General features: G+C 41.6%; 1 protein-coding gene across 1 annotated transcript in view; it reads right to left on the minus strand.

The window, feature by feature from the left end:
- Positions 1–697: 697 nt before the first annotated feature.
- Positions 698–25,191, minus strand: part of dmtn (dematin actin binding protein) — a 31,402-nt gene continuing 6,908 nt past the window's right edge. Inside the window, exons 3-16 of the mRNA XM_062961243.1 lie at positions 19,831–19,886; positions 11,013–11,087; positions 10,330–10,488; positions 7,737–7,781; positions 6,093–6,224; positions 4,953–5,229; positions 4,691–4,852; positions 3,490–3,599; positions 3,251–3,362; positions 3,110–3,162; positions 2,153–2,201; positions 2,018–2,025; positions 1,568–1,648; positions 698–1,293 (exon numbers count right to left, since the gene is read on the minus strand). Of these exons, the coding sequence (XP_062817313.1) occupies positions 1,180–1,293; positions 1,568–1,648; positions 2,018–2,025; positions 2,153–2,201; positions 3,110–3,162; positions 3,251–3,362; positions 3,490–3,599; positions 4,691–4,852; positions 4,953–5,229; positions 6,093–6,224; positions 7,737–7,781; positions 10,330–10,488; positions 11,013–11,087; positions 19,831–19,848 (1,395 nt within the window). The 5' untranslated portion in view covers positions 19,849–19,886 and the 3' untranslated portion in view covers positions 698–1,179. The remainder of the gene's footprint in view (positions 1,294–1,567; positions 1,649–2,017; positions 2,026–2,152; positions 2,202–3,109; positions 3,163–3,250; positions 3,363–3,489; positions 3,600–4,690; positions 4,853–4,952; positions 5,230–6,092; positions 6,225–7,736; positions 7,782–10,329; positions 10,489–11,012; positions 11,088–19,830; positions 19,887–25,191) is intronic.

The raw sequence follows: 25,191 nt of genomic DNA on the forward strand, positions 1-25,191 counted from the left end.
CTGGAGCAGTACCAACTGCTAGGTTGGCAGGAGCTGCGGCTAACACTCCGCTCCCGGGATTTGAACCTGGGACCTTTTGGTCCACAAGTTCAGCAGCTCAGCGCTCTAACACACTGCGCCACCAGGGGTGTTTAGTTTCGCTGTTTACTTGAAGGCAGAAATGGTCAGAACATTTTTATATATATAGATAGATTGCTGGACTTGGTCCCCATGTAAGCCACCCCGGGTCCCCTTGAGGAGATGGGGCAGGATGCAAGAATGAAGTTGTTTTTGTTGTTGTTGTGGTTGACTTTTATGGCATATCCTGTCCTCCCTTTTGTGATCTATGCCAGGAGGGCTGGTAATTGGATGGCATGAGTATGAGATCATGACAACAGGTTGGGGTCCAGGGGAAGAGCTGGCTTTGGGACAGAGGTCGGGAGAGTGACTGTCTGTGGGGGTTCGCGCAGGGCTGGTGGGTGGGTAAGGTGGCCCCTGAGTGCCTCTCCCAACCCTGCTATTCTAAGGCATCAAGGGAAAGAGGAGGGAAATGGTGGAGGATGCTAGGGGCCGAGGCCAAGGGCAAGTAGCCCTGGACCCCCTTCTTCCAATGTGTTGACCCTAAGCCCTCCCTCTGGCAATGGCAGCTGAGTTCTTCCCGGCAACAGATGCTGGAGTGGGGCTGTGGTGCTTCTTTGTGGGGGAAGCCAGGCTAGTGGGTCATTGATTTATCTATTGTGTCAGAAGTGGACCAAGGGTACAAATTGTAAGGTGGCGAGTGGGTTGAAACAGTGGGAAAGGCTGCCAGACTTGGAGAAAGCTCTCTTCCCCTCCAACTCACATCAGCTGGCAGTCGTTGAGAGAGTCCAAGAGCGGGGTGGCGAGATGGGGAGGGTTGTGCCCGTGGAGCCTGCTTCCTGCCCCGATGGACCCAGGGGTGTCCGGGAAGTGGAGGGAGGCGGGGGCAGGGGCCACCGCGAGGGGCTCGCCTGCGCCCCCTGTGCCGCGCCCCCCACCACCCCGGTCCCTAAGCCGCAGACACAGCACGGAGAGCGGGAGGGGCTTGCCTGCCTCCCTCGGGGCCCTCGCGCCCCACTCCTTGGGTCCGGCTCCAGGGCGGCCCCCAAATTCCGGCGGCGGCGCAAGACGGTCGACACACTCCACGCAGGCCGGCAGTGCAGGCGGGCGCCGGGGCCGGGGTCAGAAGAGGAAGGCCTTCTTCTTCATCTCGTTCCGCCTCCACAGGGCCAGCTTCCCAAACTCATCCGGGGACATCTCAAAGACGCGCAGGAAATCCTGGGGGGACAGGTGCCGCTGCCACCGCGGAAACGGAAGAGGAATGAGCGGTTTATGGCACGAGCCATAGGCCATGACATCAAATCATGGACAACTTTTAAAAGTACAATATAAGCTTTCCAATATAAACATTGAAACATTAGTCTATATCAGTGATTCCCAAAGTGGGCATTACCGCCCCCTGGTGGGCACTGCAGCGATCTAGGGGGGCGGTGATGGCACCTATTAGGACAAATAAATAAAATACTGGGTCTTTGGGCACAAAAGGACACAACCCCGTAGAGATCCGTACCTCTAGCCGCGTCCTGTCCACTCCGGGGGGCAGTTTGACTCTCCCTCGGTTTGTCACCATCAGCATCTCGTACGGGTAGATCTTGGGAAGAAAAACAACCGACAAGGCTTGCAGAGGGTTCCCTGTTTCCCACGGCCATTGCATTGCATGTGCTCCCCACCCTTCCAAGAAACACCAAGTGGTCCTCACCTTTTGTTCCAGCATGCTAGGCAGGGAGCTGCCTCTGTCCATGCGTCCTCTTTGGCCATTCTGAAGATAGAAAGAGAGAATGTCCTCTCAAAGGTCAGCCCTATGTCAAAGGCAGGGCTTCCGTCCCCTTTGCCTCCCTGCCCCATCCTAGTCTCCGCTCCGCCATTCAATGGGTCCTGATGCCCCCAAGGACGGAAAAAGGACTGAGGGAGACCTCTCACAGCACCCGTCGGACCTCTTGCACCCTTGGCCTGTGCTCACCTGCAAACCTGCAAGACACAAAGAGAGAAAGGGGACAGGTAACATCGCCGGGCCAAGAAGTGGGAGCGGCTGGCCCTGCAGCAGCACCCCAAAGCCTGGGAGTGGGGTGAAGCCCCACGCCGGATCCCTCCTCACCTGGGCTGCTCTTCTCGCTCCCAGCGGGGCTGAACTCCGTGGACTGGAGCTGCAGGAAGAAAGGGCAGTGTGACGTCACAGAGGCCAGGGAGGTCCTTTGCAATCACTATGTACCTTTAGATTTGTATCTATCTATCTATCTATCTATCTATCTATCTATCTATCTATCTATCTATCTATATACATGAATTTTATATATGAATTTCCCCCTCATATGTTTGCAAGTCTTAGCAAATCCTATATACATATAGATAGCTAGAGATTTCCATGTACCCGTATATCTGTATCTATGTGTATACATTATTTTATATATGAATTTTTACCTCACATGTTTGTTTATTTATTTATTTATTTATTTACAGTATTTATATTCCGCCCTTCTCACCCCGGAGGAGTCAGGGCAGATCACATTACACATATAAGGCAAACATTCAATGCCTTTAACATAGAACAAAGACAAGACAAACATACGCTCCGAGCTGGCCTCGAACCCATGACCTCTTGGTCAGAGTAATTTTTTGCAGCTGGCTGCAGCAGGCTGGCTGCTCACCAGCCTGTGCCACAACCCGGGCCTAACATGTTTGCAAGTCTTTGCAAATCCTATACAGATATAATTATCTATATAGAGAGAGATGTCTAGATCGATAGATAGACATGAACATAGGGCTTCCAAATATTGCAGGGATTTCATTGGTATCTATTTTATATTTTGAAATTGACCCATAGCTGCTGCATTTTCCACCCTCGGCTTATACTCGAGTCAATAAGTATCCCCAGTTTTTTATGGTAAAATTAGGTGCCTCGGCTTATATTTGGGTTGGCTTATGCTCGAGTATATACGGTATTATAGTAGGCCCCTGTCTTGGGACCACCTTCAAGGAGGGTGCCCTCCTCACCAGGAAAAATGGGAAACCCCCTCCCCAGAATGCTCCAAGGACCCCGCATGCGGCCTCTTACCCTGGTCAAGGGGCTTCTCCCATAGGTAGGAAGGGACGAGGATTTGGAGCTGGCTGGAAGGGAAGAAGATCCATCATTGAGGGAAGAGAATGTCCACTAAGACCTGAGTGCCCGCCTCCCGCTGACCCTTCCCTTGCTCACAGGAGTGGAGGGGCGTCCGGTCGGGGAGGGAGCGGGTTTTCCTCCGGATGGGCAGCGAGCGCTCCCTCTCCATCTCCTCCTTCAAGATGAGCTTCCCCAGGTTGGAGGCCACCTGCCGGGAAGAGGGCAATGCAAGGCACGGCACGGCACGGCAGACCCCAAGGCCCCTCCTCCACTGCGGGGTCAGATGGGAGGTGCACTCCCTGGCTATCTGTCCCCGACCTCTTCTCGCCTCCTACCTTGCTCAGCTCCTCCTCCTGCACCTCTCGCAGGTCCTTCGCCTCCTCCTCTTCCTCCCCTTCGCCACCTCCTCCTCGCCGGGAGGCCTTCCGCTGCCTCCATTCGGTCTCTGCAAACAAAAAACAAGAAAAGTTTTAGGCAGGGAGTGGTCTGGCAAAGGACTTGCCCCCAAAGTGCTTGGAGGAGGTGTCACGTCAATAGGATGTGCACATTAATTAAATATGGATGCAATATGTGTGGGTATGAATGAATTTTATGAAAATGTATGGCCCCTGGTGGCGCAGTGTGCTAAAGCGCTGAGCTGCTGAACTTGCAGACCAAAAGGTCCCAGGTTCAAATCCCGGGAGCGGAATGAGCGCCCGCTGTTAGCCTCAGCTCCTGCCAACCTAGCAGTTTGAAAACATGCAAATTGGTTCCCATCTACTGTTCTGATTTTTGAGTTTTTTAAATAGTGGTAGCCAGATTTTGTTCATTTTCATGGTTTCCTTCTTTCTGCAGTGCCTTTCATGTTCTTTGACTTGTGTTTGGGCGCCCAAACACGAGTCAAACATGCCCAAACAAGAGTCAAAGAACATGAAAGGCACTGCAGACTCACTCAACCAGAGAAATCAGCCATAGCAGAGCACTTGATGAACCAACCTGGACACAGAATACTATTTGAGAACACAGAAATGCTGGACCACTCGAACATCTATCATGTCAGACTACACAGAGAAGCCATTGAAATCCACAAGCATGCGGACAACTTCAACAGAAAGGAGGAAACCATGAAAATGAACAAAATCTGGCTACCAGTATTAAAAAAACCTCAAAAATCAGAACAGTAGATGGGAAGCAACACTCTGAGGGCAGAGGAGCCCCAGGGACGGCTAATGACTCTGAACAAAGAATGCCCCCCCAGGCAAGAGACAAACCTTTCCAATGCTAATTAGGGTGATTAATTGCAACATTAACGCTGGCTTCCAACTGACAAAGGACTCTTGTCACACCCTGGACTCTCCACAGATATATATTTACCTTCCATGCCTCACAACCTCTGAGGATGCCTGCCATAGATGTGGGCGAAACGTCAGGAGAATACTTCTGGAACATGGCCACACAGCCCAAAAGACATACAACAACCCAAATACAAAAGACTTGCTCCTGGTGGAGATGGGTCAGGGTGGCCTGCATCAAGGTGTCTCCCCCCCATATACGTACCCACAACGGCCAGGGACGGGGGGCACGGCCAGTAGTCGGTCTCGATCTTGGCTGGCAGGTTGGGGTCCGGCGGCTGGGCAGCAGGGAACTTGGAGGACTCAATGATCTGGTCCTCAATGAGGTGCTTCCCCACCTGGGGGTGCGCTTGCGTCGTGGGGAGTTCTGGAGGGAGGAAAGGGGGTGAGCCTTCGCCCCCAAACACCCTCCACGCCCCCCACGGACCCCAGGCCCACGGGAGAGACCCCTGGGAAGAGGCACTCACCTCTCTGCTTGTAGATGGGAGGCTTCTTGTAGATGTTGAGCTCCACTGTGGCAGGGTCTGCGGGAAGGAAGGAAGAGAGGAAGGGAAAGCCTTTGCCTCTGTTTATGTCTTGTCTGTCCTTGTTAATTGTATAACACCACTGAATGTTTGCCGTATGTGTGTTTTGTAATCTTCCCTGAGTCCTCTTGGGGAGATAGAGCGGGATATAAATAAAGTATATTATTATTATATTTTTATAAGTCTTTGTTTGGGGGGCCATGAGGGTCTGAAGCAAGGCCTATGTTAGATCCCAGCCAGCCATGGCACCAGGGCCTGCAGTCATTCAGGACATGAATAACACAGATGATTTTGTGGACTGTACTAACATTTCCTGCAGGTGCCTGGAGAGATTGACTTTAGAGACCCACTAATTGGGGAGGATTCTTCTACTCCTTCTTCGCTGATAGTGCCAGATGTTGTTGAGACGCCGGAGAATGCGAGTTTTAATCGTAGAGATTTTGTGACCAGAGAGCGAAGTGCAAAACAGGGGGTCCGCTGGAGCCAGAGATAAGTGAACAGATGGGATAATGGTTAGTGTTCCCATGAGAAAGTTCTGAGAGTTTGTACTCCCTAATTGTGGACAGTTTGAAATCTGATAAAAGTGTTTTGCCCAGTAGTTTTCTTGCGGTGTCAACTTTGCTTTTCCTTGAGAGAGGATTCCAGTCTCCAGCTCCTGTTTGTTTCCATGCCAAGTTTCCAGTTCCAGTTGGGCCGTTGCCGTGCCGCAACACTCAAGTAGACCTGGGCTTCAATCCAGTTGTTTCCTTGTTCCTGATTCAAGATTCGTCTCAGCCCTATTACCTTGCTACCTTGGATTAGGACGAAGCATTTCTAGTGGACCTGAACTTTGCTTATTGCAACTCTGTTATACTGACTCAGTCTTTGGACAATCTATCTTCCTTAAAGAGAGCTATCGAGTTCGCATTGTGGATCATAATATTGGACCTTTTCTTTTACCCATTTGGAACTACCATTGACTTTCTAAAAATATCTATTCCTTACCCGGACTCTATACCTAATTTCCTTTGGATATATAATTGCTTTAATAAATATATTGTGTGTTATATGGGCTCTTGTCTGGTTTCCGAGTGCTCACGCTGCCTTGGGGTGCAACAGCCTACCTGGGTGGTGGAAGTGGTGGACTCCCAGGCGGCCGGCGGCGCTTCCTGCCCGGCGAAGGGCGGCCTGGGAGGCGTTGCTGGGGGATTTGCCCTCCACCGAGTCCCGAGTGACCTATAAGGAGAGAGGGGGGGCGATGTGACGGGGAAAGGGGTCACCAACCTCCCTTCACCCCACAGCCCTCGCATGCATAAGACACCCCCCGAAATCTCCAAGGACGGCGAGCCATTCGCTGCGAAAGGCAAAAAGCGAGCCCGTTCCCTTGCACACAAACATGCAGACACTTGGGGAGGGGACGAGCCTCTGGAGCAGGTCTGGGAGCCAGGACCCCCCACCAGGACCCTCCCCTAGATGTTTCTGCAGAGGCTGGATGGCCATCTGTCGGGAGTGCTTGGATTGTGCCTTCCTTTATGGCAGAAAGGGGTTGGACTGGATGACCCCTGGGATCCCTACTAACTCGAACATATGCATGACAATGTGTCACAGAAATATGATACAGTAGAGTCTCACTTATCCAACACTTGCTTATCCAGTGTTCTGGATTATCCAACACATTTTTGTAGTCAATGTTTTCAATACATCGTGATATTTTGGTGCTAAATTCGTAAATACAGTAATTGCTACATAGCATTACTGTGTATTAAACTACTGTTTCTGTCAAATTTGTTGTTAAACATGATGTTTTGGTGCTTAATTTGTAAAATCATAACCTAATTTGATGTTTAATAGGCTTTTCCTTAATGCCTCCTTATTATCCAACATATTCGCTTATCCAACATTCTGCCGGCCCGTTTACACTGGATAAGCGAGACTCTACTGTATATGGTTTGAATGAATTGTATGAAAGGTGTGTGGACGGGGCCTTATTTGGCTGAAGATACAATTCTAAGATTAAGACCTGCAATGACTAACTGCCTGCTTGCTGAACTGTAATTAAAAGTTGCTGATAAGAACTGTGACGAATGATTAACTGTTGCATTTTTGGGGAAAAACAATGTGTTTACATTAACCAGAGACAATGGCTCCTTTAAGTTAAGGAAATGTTTACAAGGTCCTTATGTTGAGAAGGTTTGTGTTATCAACACCAATCAAGAAGAGTCAACATCTGCCCGGAAACTGAGATGAATCTGTATGTCTAATGTTGTTCTTTGTGTTAAAGTGTAACCTTTTTAAGGTTTTTATAATGTGCTTTAACAATGTTATTAATGGATCTGTATGTATTGTTTTTATGATTGCATTTTTGGGCATTAAATTTTGCCAATTTTTGTAAGCCGCCCTGAGTCCCCTCGGGTGAGAAGGGTGGGGTATAAATGTTGTAAATAAAATAAATAAATAAATAAATAAATAAATAAACCCTTTCATGTATTCCACCTTTCCCAAGCTATGCTCATACGGACATCCACTTGGAACGTTTTGCCAATAACCCTGGGCAGGGAAATCGGCCCCAGCCTTGCTCCAGTTGCCCCGAAATCTGACACAGGAGACATGGACGGAGATGCATGGAACAGCCACTCCCGGCATGCAAGGAGATAGGAGTGAGCGGGTGGGAGATCACGGCCTTCACCCCCTATTTTTGCACCCCGTTCCTGGTCCCCGGCTTCTCAGGCGGCTCCGAGCGGCACTTACTTCTGGAGAAGGAGGAGGAGAGAGAGATTTGGGAGAGAGGGAACGCTGCGGAGAGAAAAGGGAGAAAGGAAGAGAGAAGGGGGTGGGAGAGAGTGAGATTATTGAAGGCATTCCGGGTTCAGCCCTGGATCCTGGGTTGGCTGGAAATGGCACGGAAAGGACGGGAACGAAGGCCGCGGACAACAGGAAGCGCATTGTGTGTGGCTCCCTTTGGACAGGGGGTCTGCAAAATGACCGTGACACAAACACAGGTCCCAGCCATTGCTACACGTCCTTAATTACTTCTACTTTAATGCAAATACTTGCAGCCATTAGGGATGAGCAAATTTCTCGGAATCGTCGTTAATCGTAAATAAAATCGTATCTTTTTGGGTTCCGAATGAGGTTCCGAGGTGGTCTGGCCTTTCAGAATTAACCTTCTAATTTGAAGCGTTGGAGCCCATTTATTTAATGGCCTCGCAACCCAGGATTTTACCAAAGTATGTCTATTTTATGTGACCTTCTTAGTTTTATGATCTATTCTATTGTTGATTGATTTGTTTTATTGTTGTGTTATTACATTGTCTGTTTATCCTGGGCTTGGCCCCATGTAAGCTGCCCCGAGTCCCTTTGGGGAGATGGGGCGGGTAAAAAATAAAATAATAATACAGTAATAAAATAATTATTATTTTTAATAATAATAATAAAATAATAAAAATATAATAATAAAATAATAATAATAATAATATCCAAATAATAATAATAATTATTATTATTATTTGGATATTCGGGCGACAGCGCTTCTGCTGGGCAAGGGGAGGAGAAGGAGATAAAAGCACTTCCCGGAGATGAGGGCTGCCTCTTGCTTCACTGCCAGGCAAGGGAAGGAGATGGAGAAAAAGGCGAGCGTTTTCCCTCCTGGGAATAGTTAGAACAGGGCTAAGCCTCATAGAAAGAAACAGCGGGCTGGTTTGAGACAACATGGTGTCTCAAAACGGCCCGCTGGTGTACTGGTTTGAGAGTTGGTCTATGATTGTGGCTTGATTCCCACTCAGCCATGGAAACCCACCAGGTGATCTTGGGCAAGTCGCACACTCTCAGCCCCAGAAAACCCAATGAAACAGGAAATAACACTTCCAAACCAGGAACAGATTTTTGTTATTATTAAAAAATGGTTTTTTTAAATAAAAACTTTGAACATTCGCCAAAAATCTGAGGATAAGTCAAATGTTCTTAGATTTGGTGAGCTAACAGTAGTAAATGTGTTCTACCATTGTCGCAAATTTCATTAGGACAGGTCAAAAAATGAGGGAGAGAAGGGCCCCTCAAGTTTCCCCACTGACAATAATGTTTTCCTTCATGCGCAAGTGCACACGCCATTAATGAGGTACAGTAGAGTCTCACTTATCCAAGACTCGCTTATCCAAGGTTCTGGATTATCCAATGCATTTTTGTAGTCAATTTTTTCAATATATCGTGATATTTTGGTCCTAAATTCGTAAATACAGTAATTACACCATAACATTACTGCGTATTGAACTACTCTTTCTGTGAAATTTGTTGTCTAACGTGTTTTGGTGCTTAATTTGTAAAATCATAACCTAATTTGATGTTTAATAGGCTTTTCCTTAATCCCTCCTTATTATCCAAGATACTCGCTTATCCAAGGTTCTGGATTATCCAATGCATTTTTGTAGCCAATGTTTTCAATATGTCATGATATTTTGGTGCTAAATTCGTAAACACAGTAATTACACCATAACATTACTGCGTATTGAACTACTTTTCCTGACAAATTTGTTGTATAACATGATGTTTTGGTGCTTAATTTGTAAAATCATAACTTAATTGGATGTTTAATAGGCTTTTCCTTAATCCCTCCTTATTATCCAAGATACTCGCTTATCCAAGGTTCTGCCGGCCTGTTTAGCTTGGATAAGTGAGACTCTACTGGGCCCGGGCTGTGGCGCAGGCGGGAGAGCAAGCCAGCTGCAATTAACTGCAATGAATCACTCTGACCAGGAGGTCATGAGTTCGAGGCCCGCTCGGAGCCGATGTTTGTCTTGTCTTTGTTCTATGTTAAAAGGCATTGAATGTTTGCCTATATGTGTAATGTGATCCGCCCTGAGTCCCCTTCGGGGTGAAAAAGAAGGGCGGAATATAAAGGCTGTAAATAAATAAATAAATAAATAAATAATGTTTTGGTGCTTAATTTGTAAAATCATAACTTAATTGGATGTTTAATAGGCTTTTCCTTAATCCATCCTTATTATCCAACATATTCGCTTATCCAAGGTTCTGCCGGCCCGTTTAGCTTGGATAAGTGAGACTCTACTGTAATAATAATAGCAGTTAAAGTGGTGTCAAACTGAATTCGTTACACAGTGGAGATGCAACCTTGGTGGCTGTGGAACTCCCTGCCACGGTGTCCTCATTTGGCCCCATTCTTTGCCCTCCTTCCTTTTTAGCCTCACAAGCCTTTTGCTCCGTTGCAGCTGGAGGGTCTCTTAAGGACATCCATGGCTCTTCCATCCCCACAAACAATGGGTTCAAGGGTGGGGTCCAGCTGCCCAGACCCAGGAGCCCATAGATTTTGGCCCTGCGTCCGACTCACCTCCCGGCTGCGCGGCCGCTCCGTGGCGTGGTCCAGGAGCGAGTAGGTGAAGTGGGGCTCGTAGATCATGAGGTCCGGGCGCTCGATGTCCAGGATGGCCTTGTCCTTGGGGATGGCCGCCAGGTCCTTGTAGCCCAGCACCTCATTGTCCATTCTGGCCTGGAGAGGGAGAAGAGACGGAGGAGCGATGGAGGGTGGCCGAGACTGACCGGCGGCGGTGATGTCTCTCTCTGGCCAGTGCTTAGTAAACAATATCGACAGAAGAGGCGGGAAGCCTTGAGGAAGAATTCTGTCCCTTAAAAGCTGCATCTCAGCCCCCAAGTTCCTATCTCTGTGGCTGAATGTTTGGAAATACAAAGACACCGCTGTTTATGTTGATTGTGTTGACGTATCACGATCAAAGGAACCAAGCGTGGCCTTTGAGAAATGCCCAGCAGGAGCTTCCCTGGACTCTTTTGTTCTGAAACGAGTCTCCCAGGGAAGCCAAGTCATAATGGACTAGGATGGCTATTGAATGGAAGAGGTCTTTCTTTGCCTTACTCTCCACCATGCTAGCAAATAGGAGATTATTACATTATTATTCACCACTCCCGTCATTTCGATGCCCAACTCTTTGGGATTTTGGGATTGTTCTTGGAGTGCATATGCAGGAAGGAGGGAAAACGAGAAAAGGGAGGACTCACCACGATGCTGGAGGGCGAGCCGGGGACGCTGGAACCCCGGGAGGAGGCCACGCTCCCCGGGGAAGTCAGCTGGTGCTGCAAAGAAGAGAGAAGATGAGACAAGTTGTTGGAAAAGAGGCTGCTTGCACTGGAAAGGCTTACCATCATTGCAAAGACTGAGGATATGCTATGGAGGGTGTTGCATTTGTGCAATTTGACTCAAAGCACAGCAGACAAAGAATCAGTCCAAGAAGACTGCACTACAAACTAGAGCTGACAGCTGACACAACAAAACATTGCATGGAAAGTTCCATGACAAAATTGAAGGAAAAGCTGATAAGGAGAAGACCTGGCTTTGGCTCACGAATGGGACCCTGAAGAAGGAGACAGAAGGCCTGATCCTTGCAGCCCAGGAGCAAGCCATCAGGACAAATGCAATTAATAATAATAATAATAATAATAATAATAATAATAATAATAGAAGACCTGGCTGTGGCTCACGAATGGGACCCTGAAGAAGGAGACAGAAGGCCTGATCCTTGCAGCCCAGGAGCAAGCCATCAGGACAAATGCAATTAATAATAATAATAATAATAATAATAATAATAATAATAGAAGACCTGGCTGTGGCTCACGAATGGGATCCTGAAGAAGGAGACAGAAGGCCTGATCCTTGCAGCCCAGGAGCAAGACATCAGGACAAAGGCCATTAATAATAATAATAATAATAATAATAATAATAATAGAAGACCTGGCTCTGGCTCACGAATGGGACCCTGAAGAAGGAGACAGAAGGCCTGATCCTTGCAGCCCAGGAGCAAGACATCAGGACAAAAGCAATTCAGGCCAAGATCGAAAAATCAGCTGATGACCCAAAATGCAGACTGAGCAAGGAAACCGACGAAACCATTGATCATATCCTCAGCTGCTGTAAGAAAATCGCACAGACAGACTGCAAACAGAGGCACAACTGTGTGGCCCAAATGATCCATTGGAACTTATGCCTCAAGTACCACCTCCCAGCAGGAAAGAACTGGTGGGATCACAAACCTGCAAAAGTATTGGAAAATGAGCACGCAAAGATACTGTGGGACTTCAGAATCCAGACTGACAAAGTTCTGGAACACAACACACCAGACATCACAGTTGTGGAAAGGAAAAAGGTTTGGATCATTGAGTGGTGACAATCGCATTGACGAAAAACAACAGGAAAAACTCAGCCGCTATCAGGACCTCAAGATTGAACTTCAAAGACTCTGGCAGAAACCAGTGCAGGTGGTCCCAGTGGTGATGGGCACACTGGGTGCCGTGCCAAAAGATGTCAGCCGGCATTTGGAAACAATAGGCATTGACAAAATCACGATCTGCCAACTGCAAAAGGCCACCCAACTGGGATCTGCAGCATCATCCGAAAATACATCACACAGTCCTAGACACTTGGGAAGTGTTCGACTTGTGATTTTGTGATACAAAATCCAGCATATCTATCTTGTTTGCTGTGTCATAATAATAATAATAATAATAATAATAATAATAATAATAATAATAATAATAACTGCAAAAGGCCACTCTGCTGGGATCTGCACACATCATCCGAAAATAGATCACACAGTCCTAGACACTTGGGAAGTGTTCGACTTGTGATTTTGTGATACAAAATCCAGCATATCTATCTTGTTTGCTGTGTCATACAATAATAATAATAATAATAATAATAATAATAATAATAATAATAATGGTGGGATAACAAACCTATCTATCCTGTTTGCTGTGTCATAAAATAATAATAATAATAATAATAATAATAATAATAATAATAATAATAATAATAATAACAACAACATAACAACAGTCCTAGACACTTGGGAAGTGTTCGACTTGTGATTTTGTGAAACGAAATCCAGCATATCCATCTTGTTTGCTGTGTCATACTCTGTCTTTGTGTCAATAATAATAATAATAATAATAATAATAATAATAATGGTGGGATCACAAACCTATCTATCTTGTTTGCTGTGTCATAAAATAATAATAATAATAATAATAATAATAATAATAATAATAATAATAATAATAATGATGATGATGATGATGATGGTGGGATCACAAACCTATCTGTCTTGTTTGCTGTGTCATAAAATAATAATAATAATAATAATAATAATAATAATAATAATAACAATAATTTGACTTGTGATTTTGTGATATGAAATCCAGCATATCTATCTTGTTTGCTGTGTCATACAATAAAATAATAATAATAATAATAATAATAATAATAATAATAATAATAATAATAATGGTGGGATCACAAACCTATCTATCTTGCCAACTGCAAAAGGCCACCCTACTGGGATCTGCACACATCATCAGAAAATACATCACACAGTCCTAGACACTTGGGAAGTGTTCGACTTGTGGTTTTGCGAAACGAAATCCAGCATATCTATCTTGTTTGCTGTGCCATACAACGTCGTTGTGTTGATAATAATAATAATAATAATAATACATCACACAGTCCTAGACACTTGGGAAGTGTTCGACTTGTGATTTTGTGATATGAAATCCAGCATATCTATCTTGTTTGCTGTGTCATAATAAAATAATAATAATAATAATAATAATAATAATAATAATAATAATAATAATAATACATCACACAGTCCTAGACACTTGGGAAGTGTTCGACTTGTGATTTTGTGATATGAAATCCAGCATATCTATCTTGTTTGCTGTGTCATAATAAAATAATAATAATAATAATAATAATAATAATAATAATAATAATAATAATAATACATCACACAGTCCTAGACACTTGGGAAGTGTTCGACTTGTGATTTTGTGATATGAAATCCAGCATATCTATGTTGTTTGCTGTGTCATAATAAAATAATAATAATAATAATAATAATAATAATAATAATAATAATACATCACACAGTCCTAGACACTTGGGAAGTGTTCGACTTGTGATTTTGTGATATGAAATCCAGCATATCTATGTTGTTTGCTGTGTCATAATAAAATAATAATAATAATAATAATAATAATAATAATAATAATAATACATCACACAGTCCTAGACACTTGGGAAGTGTTCGACTTGTGATTTTGTGATATGAAATCCAGCATATCTATCTTGTTTGCTGTGTCATAATAAAATAATAATAATAATAATAATAATAATAATAATAATAATAATAATAACAACAACAACTTTATTTATATGCAGCCACCATCTCCCAGAGGGACTCAAGGTGTGATACAAAATACGAAATACAACAAGTGCAAAACAAAACCCAGGCAATAAACAATCAACACAACAATCAGGAGCCACCTGCTTGGAGGAATCCACAGAGAAGCAAGACAGACATTCTTTCCAAAAGGTATTTCTGTTGGTATTTGAGGGAGGACCGTGGGTTGGCTGGCTGTTTTCCCTTTTGCTGGAGGACAAGGCAGCTTTCCTTTTGGAAAGGAAGTGCTGGAATGCGGCCTTTCCGCTGGACGCATTTCGAAGCCAGAGCGGAGCATCCGCTTGAATGCCAAATCGGGACTTTTTGGGGAGAGATTGGGATTCGGATCCCTATGTTGTCAGCCATGGAAACCCACTGGGAGAAAGTCCCACTCGCTCAGCCTAAGGGAAAGCCTTCACTGGTTTGTCTTAGAGCAAGGAGTCAGAAGCAGACAAGAGAGAGTGTCCAAAAGGTTCTCTTCGATTTTGAGGGTTGTTCAGCAGTGGAATATTCTGCTGCCTCGGAGTTCGGTGGAGGTGGGATGGCCATCTGTCGGGAGGGTTTGGATAGTGTCTTCCTTTACGGCAGTGGTTCTCAACCTCCCTGATGCTGCAATCCCTTAATCCAGTTCCTCATGTTGTGCTGACCCCCAACCATTACATTATTTTCATTGATACTTCAAAACTGTCATTCTGCTACTGTTATGAATTGTAATGTCAACATCTGATAAGCAGGATGTATTTTCGTTCACTGGACCACATTTGGAACAAATAACCAATAGGCCCAAATTTGAATACTGGTTGGGGTTGCAAGGGAATTGATTTTGTCATTTGGGAGTTGTAGTTGCTGGGATGTATAGTTCACCTATAATCAAAAAGCATTCTGAACTCCAACAACAATGGAACTGACCCAATCTTGGCACACAGAACTCCCATGACCAGAGGAAAATACTGGAAGGGTTTGGTGGGCATTGACTTTGAGTTTGGGAGTTGTAGTTCACCTACATTCAGAGGGCTGTTTCTGAGACTCCCAAGTGAACTATAAATCCCAGCAACTGCAACTCCCAAATGTCAAGCTTTATTTTCCCCAAACTCCATCAGTGTTCCCATTTGGACATAATGAGTATTCGTGCCAAGTTTGGTCCAGATTGTTTGAGTCCACAGTGCTTTCAGTCTACGGTATTTAAAGTAAGATCCAGCAGCATCCGTTTCACAATATAGATGCACCCAGAGAAGGTTCAAGGACCTTGGGAAACTGCAGTTCCCAAGACCATCTCTTGGAAACATGGCATTTAAAGTAAGGTCCAACTGCAGCCAATAATAATAATAATAATAATAATAATAATAATAGCATTTAAAATGGGTCCCGACTGCATTTATTCTCCAGGGAAAGTCGAGACTTCCATCAATGATAGACCTGGACCAAACATGGCACACAGAACTCCATGACTATCTCAATGTATTGAAGGGGTTTGAAGGGACTGACTCAACATAGTGGGAGTTGTAGTTTACTCTACAGCCAGAGAGCACACTGAACTTCACCCATGATGCATCCAGAGCAAACTTGCCCAACATGACACACTTCAAGTACTGATGGATTTTCTGGTGGTAAATCTGAGGTGAGTTGTAGTTCACCCACAACCTTATGGATTTTGGACAATTTAAAAACTGACTTTTTCAAATAACCCGGGTACCCAAGACAGTAATATGTAAAGGTTGCTTAGCTGTAACCATGTTTCTCCGAGTGGTCATCTGTGAAATTCGCACATATGGTATTTCCCTGCTCCATGGGGAAGGTGGGCGGGGCTTCCACCAAAATGTATCTTAGAGCTCTAGAAGATTCTGAACTGACTGCACAGGAACAAGAAAATACCATATGTGCTATTTCAGAGAGACCACGAAGGAGAAATTTAGTTTTCCAAACAACCCTGGCCACCTTTTCCCTTGAATTGGACCCAGAACTTTCCTGCCAAGAGACCCCCCGAATCCATCCAACCCCGGTTCCTCCCAATGGCTTCCTGGCCATTGTCACCCTCCCGGTTTGGGTCCTTCTAGAAGAATTTGCTGATCTGTTTGTCTCTTACAATGAGGCCATAAATCCATTAAACTCCCTCGCATCTGTGGCTTAAAATATCTCCAATTGTTGCTGGGTATGTTCAATGCTGGCAGGAGATCTCCTGCGCAAACACCCCCGTGCCCAGCCTGTGCGTTTCTAGGATTTCGAGCAATGAGTTATGGCGACGATGCTTTCAATTGCTTGCCCACAATTGCAAACGGAGAAAGAAATAATAAGTAAATAACTTTATTTTTCACCCACCCGCTCTCCCCAAAGGGACTCGGGGCGCCTTCCGTGCACGAAAACAGCAAACATTAAATGCCAAATACAATAATAAAATGCAAATTAAAACATTTGGCTGAAAGATATAAATTAGTCAGTCCAAAACTGATTCGATTACACAATTAAAATCTGTATTACGATATGAAAAATATGGCTCTTTGAAATTAAAATAGTCATTGTCAGATTCATCCACCAAGATGAAATCAGTCGTAGCTATAAACAAAAGGGAGAGAACTGAAAATAAATAGACTTGAAGAATAATGGACAGAAATAAGAGATGAACAGAAGCTCAATACCTTTTTTTCTCTCTCCTTTTATCTCACTTTTTTTCTTTCTTTTTCAAACTTTTCTATAAATAATGTTCCCACTCTTTCGTTGTACAAATATTTAGAAAATCTTTAATAAAAAGTATTTTTTTTAAAAAGAAATCAGTCGTAGCTTATTCATCCTCCTCTCCATAAGCCAACAAACAGAAATAGGTTTTTAAGGATCATAGAATCATAGAGTTGGAAGAGATCTGGTGGGGCATCCAATCCAACCCCATTATGCCAAGAAGCAGGAAAATTGCATTCAAAGCCCTCCCAACAGATGGCCATCCAGCCTCTGTTTCAAAGCTTCCAAAGAAGGAGCTTCCAGCATCACTTTACTGGCCGGGGCTCAATTCTATCCAACCTCTAGAGTTCTAGTTTTGCACCTATTTTGCCTTCTCTGTCCTAATAATAATAATAATAATAATAATAATAATAATAACTTTATTTTTATACCCTGCCTCTATCTCCCCAAAAGGGACTCAGGGCGTCTTACATGGGGCCAAGCCCGAATAAAAACAATAGCAATATAAAACACAACAATAGACAAAAAACATGCACAATTATAAACATGTAAGCATTAGCCAATAAAAACAAATGACAAGAACTAATAAAAACATGGTTTTTATTGCAAACTACAATTCCCAGGACTCTGAGTTGCAGTTTGGCATTGCTGTCATTGTCAATGCTCAATTTTATGCAACCTTAGGAGTTCTAGTTTTGCAGCTCTTTCTCTTCCCCAAAATGCAAACTACGACTTCAAGGCTTTCCCCTTCCCTCCCTGATTTGGGTGCTCCAAAACAGTGAAAACAAACCTAGAAAATGTTAACCGTCTACAAGAGATAAAAGAGTCACCATTACAAGGTGAAACCAGTTCCAAACAACAACGGTAATGCCCCCAAACATTGCACTTGGCCTGCAAAATCATGTAATGTTTGCATATGTATTTAATGTTTTTGCATAGAATCATAGAGTTGGAAGCTGTTGGGAATCATCCTGAACTATTCAAGTCTAAATGTAGTCAGATAGATGATAGAGTTAGATTGAGGGAATCCTTTCCCTGTTTCCAAAGCATGCCTAGACAGTAGACATGTCAAAAAAATTGTTTTGAATCGTATATCGGAATTATTTCGGATTGTTCTCGCTTTTTGATACACATTCCGAGACGTTGTCTCACAGCGCAACCAGCAATGTAATTTGAACCATTGTTGGCCCATTCTCTAATTGTCTCTTAATGTTTCGTTAATTTCCCCCCTCTCCAAAAAATTTTTTTAATATATTTTTAAAAATATTTAAAAAAATTTTTTTTTGTTTCTGCAACTTACCTTGAATGGGAGCTTAGCGCAGCCTAACATGGCTGCCGCTCCCCGGCCAATCAGAAGCTTCCATGATGGACGCAAAGGTGTGGGCTAACGTCCTCTGCGTCCACATGGAAGATTGTCATACAAGCCCGGTGTGTAGCGATTGCGCATGCGCGTCCGCCATTCTAGAAACATTTAGAATCATTACGAATTTTCGGAAATATCCGAAATTTTTGGGTGAAAAAAATCGGAAATACTTTCTATATCGAAGCGCAGGCGCCCCATACTTTAGAAACGAGAATTGAAACATTTTTTTCATTGATCAGACATGCCTGCTAGACAGGTTTTACTGTGCTTTCACTCTATCCTGTTTACGTCACATCCCTTACTTTGAAGTTAGTAGAAACTTGGCACACAGAACTTGGCACACTCAACCTACTGGAGGGGTTTGAGGGCACTGACTCATCATAGTGGGAGTTGTAGTTCACCCTACATCCAGGGAGCACACTGAACCCCACCGATGATTAATCCAGAGCAAACTTGCTCAACATAACAAGCTTCAATTTCTGATGGAGTTTGTTTTTGGGGGGGGGGGTGTTAACCTGGCATGATGTGAGTTGTAGGTCACCCACAACCTTTTGCATTTTGTACAATTAAGAAACTGACTTTTTCAAATAACCCGGATAATGCTGGGAACCCAAGCTAGTATGTACAGTAGAGTCTCGCTTATCCAACGTAAACAGGCCGGCAGAATAATAATAATAATAATAATAATAATAATAATAATAATAATAATAATAATAATAATAATAAGAGTAAAATAAATGTAATAGTAGCAACAATTATAGAGAAAAATATTAAATGTAATAATACCAATAATAATAGAGAAAAATAATAAATGTACCATATACAAGAGAGTCTCACGTATCCAAGCTAAACAGGCCGGCAGAAGCTTGGATAAGCGAATATCTTGGATAATAAGGAGGGATTAAGGAAAAGCCTATTAAACATCAAATTAGGTTATGATTTTATAAATTAAGCACCAAAACTTCATGTTATACAACAAATTTGACAGAAAAAGTAGTTCAATAGGCAATAATGTTATGTTGTAATTACTGTATTTACAAATTTAGCACCAAAATAGCACGATATATTGAAAACATTGACTACAAAAATGCATTGGATAATCCAGAATGTTGGATAGGCGAGTGTTGGATAAGTGAGACTCTACTGTAATAATAAAGAAGAACAAAGGATAATAATATAATAGTAATTTCATTGTCCTGCCTGACAGAATGGGGTGGGACACTGCTATAATAATAATAATAATAATAATAATAATAATAATAATAATAATAATAATTATTATTATTATTATTATTATTTTATTTTTGTACCCCGCCACCATCTCCCCAGAGAGATTCGGGGCAGCTCACAGATATAAAACCAGCATACAGTGACATCAAATACAAATGGAATACTATGGAAGTCGTAGTTGGGTGTGGATCGAGACCTTGCAAAACTACAACTCCCAGGGATCTCATTGCAACTAAAGTTCCAAACTGCATTAACCCTTCAGTGTGGATAGATGCAATGGAAGGATTGCAATCTCAAAAGACATGCAAGTCAATGGTTGTTTTCCGGGTCCAGGAATTACCTTCTGTAGCTTTTCCATTCAGTATCCTGCCGAAGCTCCGTCTCCGTCACCAAATCCTATGCAAAGGAGATGAGAGAGATGCATTATTATTATTATTATTATTATTTTATTATTATTATTATGACACAGCAAACAAGACAGATATGCTGGATTTCATATCACAAAATCACAAGTCGAACACTTCACAAGTGTCTAGGACTGTGTGATGTATTTTCGGATTATGCGCGCAGATCCCAGTAGGGTGGCCTTTTGCAGTTGGCAAATCGTAATTTTGTCAATGTCTATTGTTTCCAAATGCCGGCTGAGATCTTTTGGCACGGCACCCAGTGTGCCCATCACCACCGGGACCACCTGCACTGGTTTCTGCCAGAGTCTTTGAAGTTCAGTCTTGAGGTCCTGATAGCGGCTGAGTTTTTCCTGTTGTTTTTCGTCAATGCGACTGTCACCTGGGATGGCAACATCAATGATCCAAACCTTTTTCTTTCCCACAACTGTGATGTCTGGTGTGTTGTGTTCCAGAACTTTGTCAGTCTGGATTCGGAAGTCCCACAGTATCTTTGCCTGCTCATTTTCCAATACTTTTGCAGGTTTGTGATCCCACCAGTTCTTTGCTGCTGGACTTGAGGCATTATTATTATTATTATTATTATTATTAATAATATTAATATTAATATTAATATTATTATACTATATCACACGATTTTTGTTCCTGGGTTATAAATACCATTTCCTAATTGTTTTTATCATAAAAACATGGGGAAAGTGTATTAAATTGCAAAAGCTTTGTTTCTGTGAGAGGGACATCTTTCATCAGCACATTTTGTGGTAGTTTTTCAATCTTCGAGTCTTAACCAATCCGACATCGTGCGTGTCACAAAAACAAAGTTCCTGGAGTATGACAACGACTTTCAAAGTAAGAGTCGCACAACTAAACAGGAAATAACACTTTCAAACCAGGAACAGATCATTTTTCAAATGTTGTTCCCTAGTGTTATTATGATGTAGTTCTTTGAATGGAGGGAGTTTTATAACTTTTGTTCCGGCTCGACTCTGTTCCTGGAATTGCTGAAGCTCAACAGCTCTGCTGCTGGCACTAGAAGCTTCTGATCTGCTGAACTGACCGTGACGGGTGTTGTTGACGCTTTATTCGTTCAAAAAAGCAAAAAATAAAATAAAAATTGCCTTTTTAAAATGACCCCCAACAAAGGACAGGGAAGGAGGGCTTGGGGTGCAAAATGGGCTTCCCATTGAGAGTGGCTGGATTTTTAGAGCATAGTATAGAACAGTATAGAATAGAATAGCATGGTGTCGTATAGGTTAGCATAGTATAAAATAGTATAGTACAGAATGGTCTAGTATCCTAAAGAATGGTACAGTATAATTTAGTATGGTATGGTATAGTATAGAATGGTGCACTATAATATAGTATAGTACAGTATAGAATAGAATAGTACGGTATAGAATAGTACAGAATAGCACAGTATAGAATAGTATAGTACAGAATGGCATAGTATAATTTAGTATGGTATGGTATAGTATAGAATGGTGCACTATAATATAGTATAGTACAGTATAGAATAGAATAGTATGGTATGGTATAGAATAGTATAGTACAGAATGGTATAGTATAATTTAGTATGGTATGGTATAGTATAGAATGGTGCACTATAATATAGTATAGTACAGTATGGTATAGAATAGTATAGTACAGAATGGTATCGTATAATTTAGTATGGTATGGTATAGTATAGAATGGTGCACTATAATATAGTATAGTACGGTATAGAATAGAATAGTATGGTATAGAATAGTATAGAATAGCACAGTATAGAATAGTATAGTACAGAATGGTATAGTATAATTTAGTATGGTATGGTATAGTATAGAATGGTGCACTATAATATAGTATAGTACAGTATAGAATAGAATAGTACGGTATAGAATAGTACAGAATAGCACAGTATAGAATAGTATAGTACAGAATGGCATAGTATAATTTAGTATGGTATGGTATAGTATAGAATGGTGCACTATAATATAGTATAGTACAGTATAGAATAGAATAGTATGGTATGGTATAGAATAGTATAGTACAGAATGGTATAGTATAATTTAGTATGGTATGGTATAGTATAGAATGGTGCACTATAATATAGTATAGTACAGTATGGTATAGAATAGTATAGTACAGAATGGTATCGTATAATTTAGTATGGTATGGTATAGTATAGAATGGTGCACTATAATATAGTATAGTACGGTATAGAATAGAATAGTATGGTATAGAATAGTATAGAATAGCACAGTATAGAATAGTATAGTACAGAATGGTATAGTATAATTTAGTATGGTATGGTATAGTATAGAATGGTGCACTATAATATAGTATAGTACAGTATAGAATAGAATAGTACGGTATAGAATAGTACAGAATAGCACAGTATAGAATAGTATAGTACAGAATGGCATAGTATAATTTAGTATGGTATGGTATAGTATAGAATGGTGCACTATAATATAGTATAGTACAGTATAGAATAGAATAGTATGGTATGGTATAGAATAGTATAGTACAGAATGGTATAGTATAATTTTAGTATGGTATGGTATAGTATAGAATGGTGCACTATAATATAGTATAGTACAGTATGGTATAGAATAGTATAGTACAGAATGGTATCGTATAATTTAGTATGGTATGGTATAGTATAGAATGGTGCACTATAATATAGTATAGTACGGTATAGAATAGAATAGTATGGTATAGAATAGTATAGAATAGCACAGTATAGAATAGTATAGTACAGAATGGTATAGTATAATTTAGTATGGTATGGTATAGTATAGAATGGTGCACTATAATATAGTATAGTACGGTATAGAATAGAATAGTATGGTATGGTATAGAATAGTATAGTACAGAATGGTATCGTATAATTTAGTATGGTATGGTAAGTATAGAATGGTGCACTATAATATAGTATAGTACAGTATAGAATAGAATAGTATGGTATGGTATAGAATAGTATAGTACAGAATGGTATCGTATAATTTAGTATGGTATGGTATAGTATAGAATGGTGCACTATAATATAGTATAGTACGGTATAGAATAGAATAGTATGGTATAGAATAGTATAGAATAGCACAGTATAGAATAGTATAGTACAGAATGGTATAGTATAATTTAGTATGGTGTGGTGTAGTATAGAATGGTATAGTATAGTATGGTATAAAATGGTGTAGTACAGTATAGAATGATATAGTATAATATAGTATAGAATGGTATACTATAGAATGGAATTGTATAGTATAAAATAGTATAGTACAGTACAGAATGATACAGTATAATATAATATAGAATGGTATACTATAGAATGGGATTATATAGTATAAAATAGTATAGTACAGTACAGAATGATACAGTCTAATATAATATAGAATGGTATACTATAGAATGGGATTATATAGTATAAAATAGTATAGTACAGTATAGAATGATACAGTGTAATATACTATAGAATTGTGTCGTATAGTATAAAATGGTATAGTACAGTATAGAACAATGATGATACAGTATAATATAATACAGAATAGTATACTATAGAATTGTATTGTATAGTATAAAATAGTATAGTACAGTATAGAATGATACAGTATAATATAATATAGAATGGTATACTATAGAATGGTATTGTATAATATAAAATAGTATAGTACAGTACAGAATGATACAGTATAATATAATATAGGGTATAATATAATATAATATAATATAATATAATATAGAATGGTATACTATAGAGCGGTACAGTACAGGATAGTAAAGAATGGTATAGTACAGAATAGTATAGCATGATATACTATAGAATGGTATAGTATAGAATAGTGATTTCCCTATTTTACAAATTTCCTCCTCCTCCTTCAATGCAAGGGAGTTATGCGGAACGGGTGCCACAATCTTATTCTGAAGCCTAGAGAGCAACTTGGAGCGCAGTCACGAAATATACATTTAGAAATGTATAATGATTTCCTATATGATTTAGATTCCACCCAGCATTTCCTATCCCGACTAAGCCCGGCTTCCTTGAGCTCCTGCCTGACTGCACCTGCCTCTCCCGTTCCCTGCAAGTCCCCAAAGAGCGTGGCCGCACCCCACTGACCGGTTCATCTCTTTGGCCTGGGACCGTCTCCAAAATAGTTGACCCTTTGCTGCTTCTGTCCACCTTTTGTCCAGGGAAACTGGAATGCGTCGGACCCTTGTTCTTGGCAGAAAGCGCGGCTTCCAACAAATAAATACCAGGGTGGCCGAAATCTCCCACTGCCGTTATACACAACTGTTTGGAATATTTGACCCTTTGTTTCAGCATCTTGTACAGTAGAGTCTCGCTTATCCAACCTCTGCTTATCAAACGTTCTGTATTATCCAACGCAGTCTGCCTTTTGTCATGGTTTGCAAAGGCCCTGTGCTGACTGTGTGTATTAACTGGAAAATGAAGTGCATGAAGCCGATTGGCTGAGCCTGCAAAGACCTGGGGACTGATTTGATACTGTTTCTGTTCTGCTGCTGCAGAACCTGTTTGGACAAGTTTTCAGAGCTGAGTGTATATTATCATTTATTGTACTGTTCAATATGTTATTATTTGTTGTCAAAGGCTTTCATGGCCGGGATCACAGGGTTGTTGTATGTCTTTCGGGCTGTGTGGCCATGTTCCAGAAGCATTCTCTCCTGACGTTTCGCCCACATCTATGGCAGGCATCCTCAGAGGTTGTGAGGTATAATAATAATAATAATAATAATAATAATAATAATAAAGAGGTTTGGAAGAGAACCCTTGGGCCATTTAGCCCAAAACTCTTCTGCCTTTGTGCACCAAAGGCACAAGCAAAGCACTCCTGAAAGATGGCCTCCCAACCTCAATGTTAATAATAATAATAATAATAATAATAATAATAATAATAAAGAGGGTTGGAAGAGAACCCTTGGGCCATTTAGTCCAAAACTCTTCTGCCTTTGTGCAGTAAAGGCACAAGCAAAGCACTCCTGAAAGATGGCCTCCCAGCCTCAATGTTAATAATAATAATAATAATAATAATAATAATAATAATAATAAGAATAATAAAGAGGTTTGTAAGAGAACCCTTGGGCCATTTAGCCCAAAACTCTTCTGCCTTTGTGCACCAAAGGCACAAGCAAAGCACCCTTGACAGATGGCCTACCAGCCTCAATGTTAACAATAATAATAATAATAATAATAATAATAATAATAATAATAATAATAAAGAGGTTTGGAAGAGAGCCCTTGGACCATTTAGCCCAAAACTCTTCTGCCTTTGTGAACCAAAGGCACAAGCAAAGCA

Source organism: Anolis carolinensis, unplaced genomic scaffold, assembly GCF_035594765.1.
Source record: "Anolis carolinensis isolate JA03-04 unplaced genomic scaffold, rAnoCar3.1.pri scaffold_8, whole genome shotgun sequence".
Taxonomy (NCBI): Eukaryota; Metazoa; Chordata; class Lepidosauria; order Squamata; family Dactyloidae; genus Anolis; species Anolis carolinensis.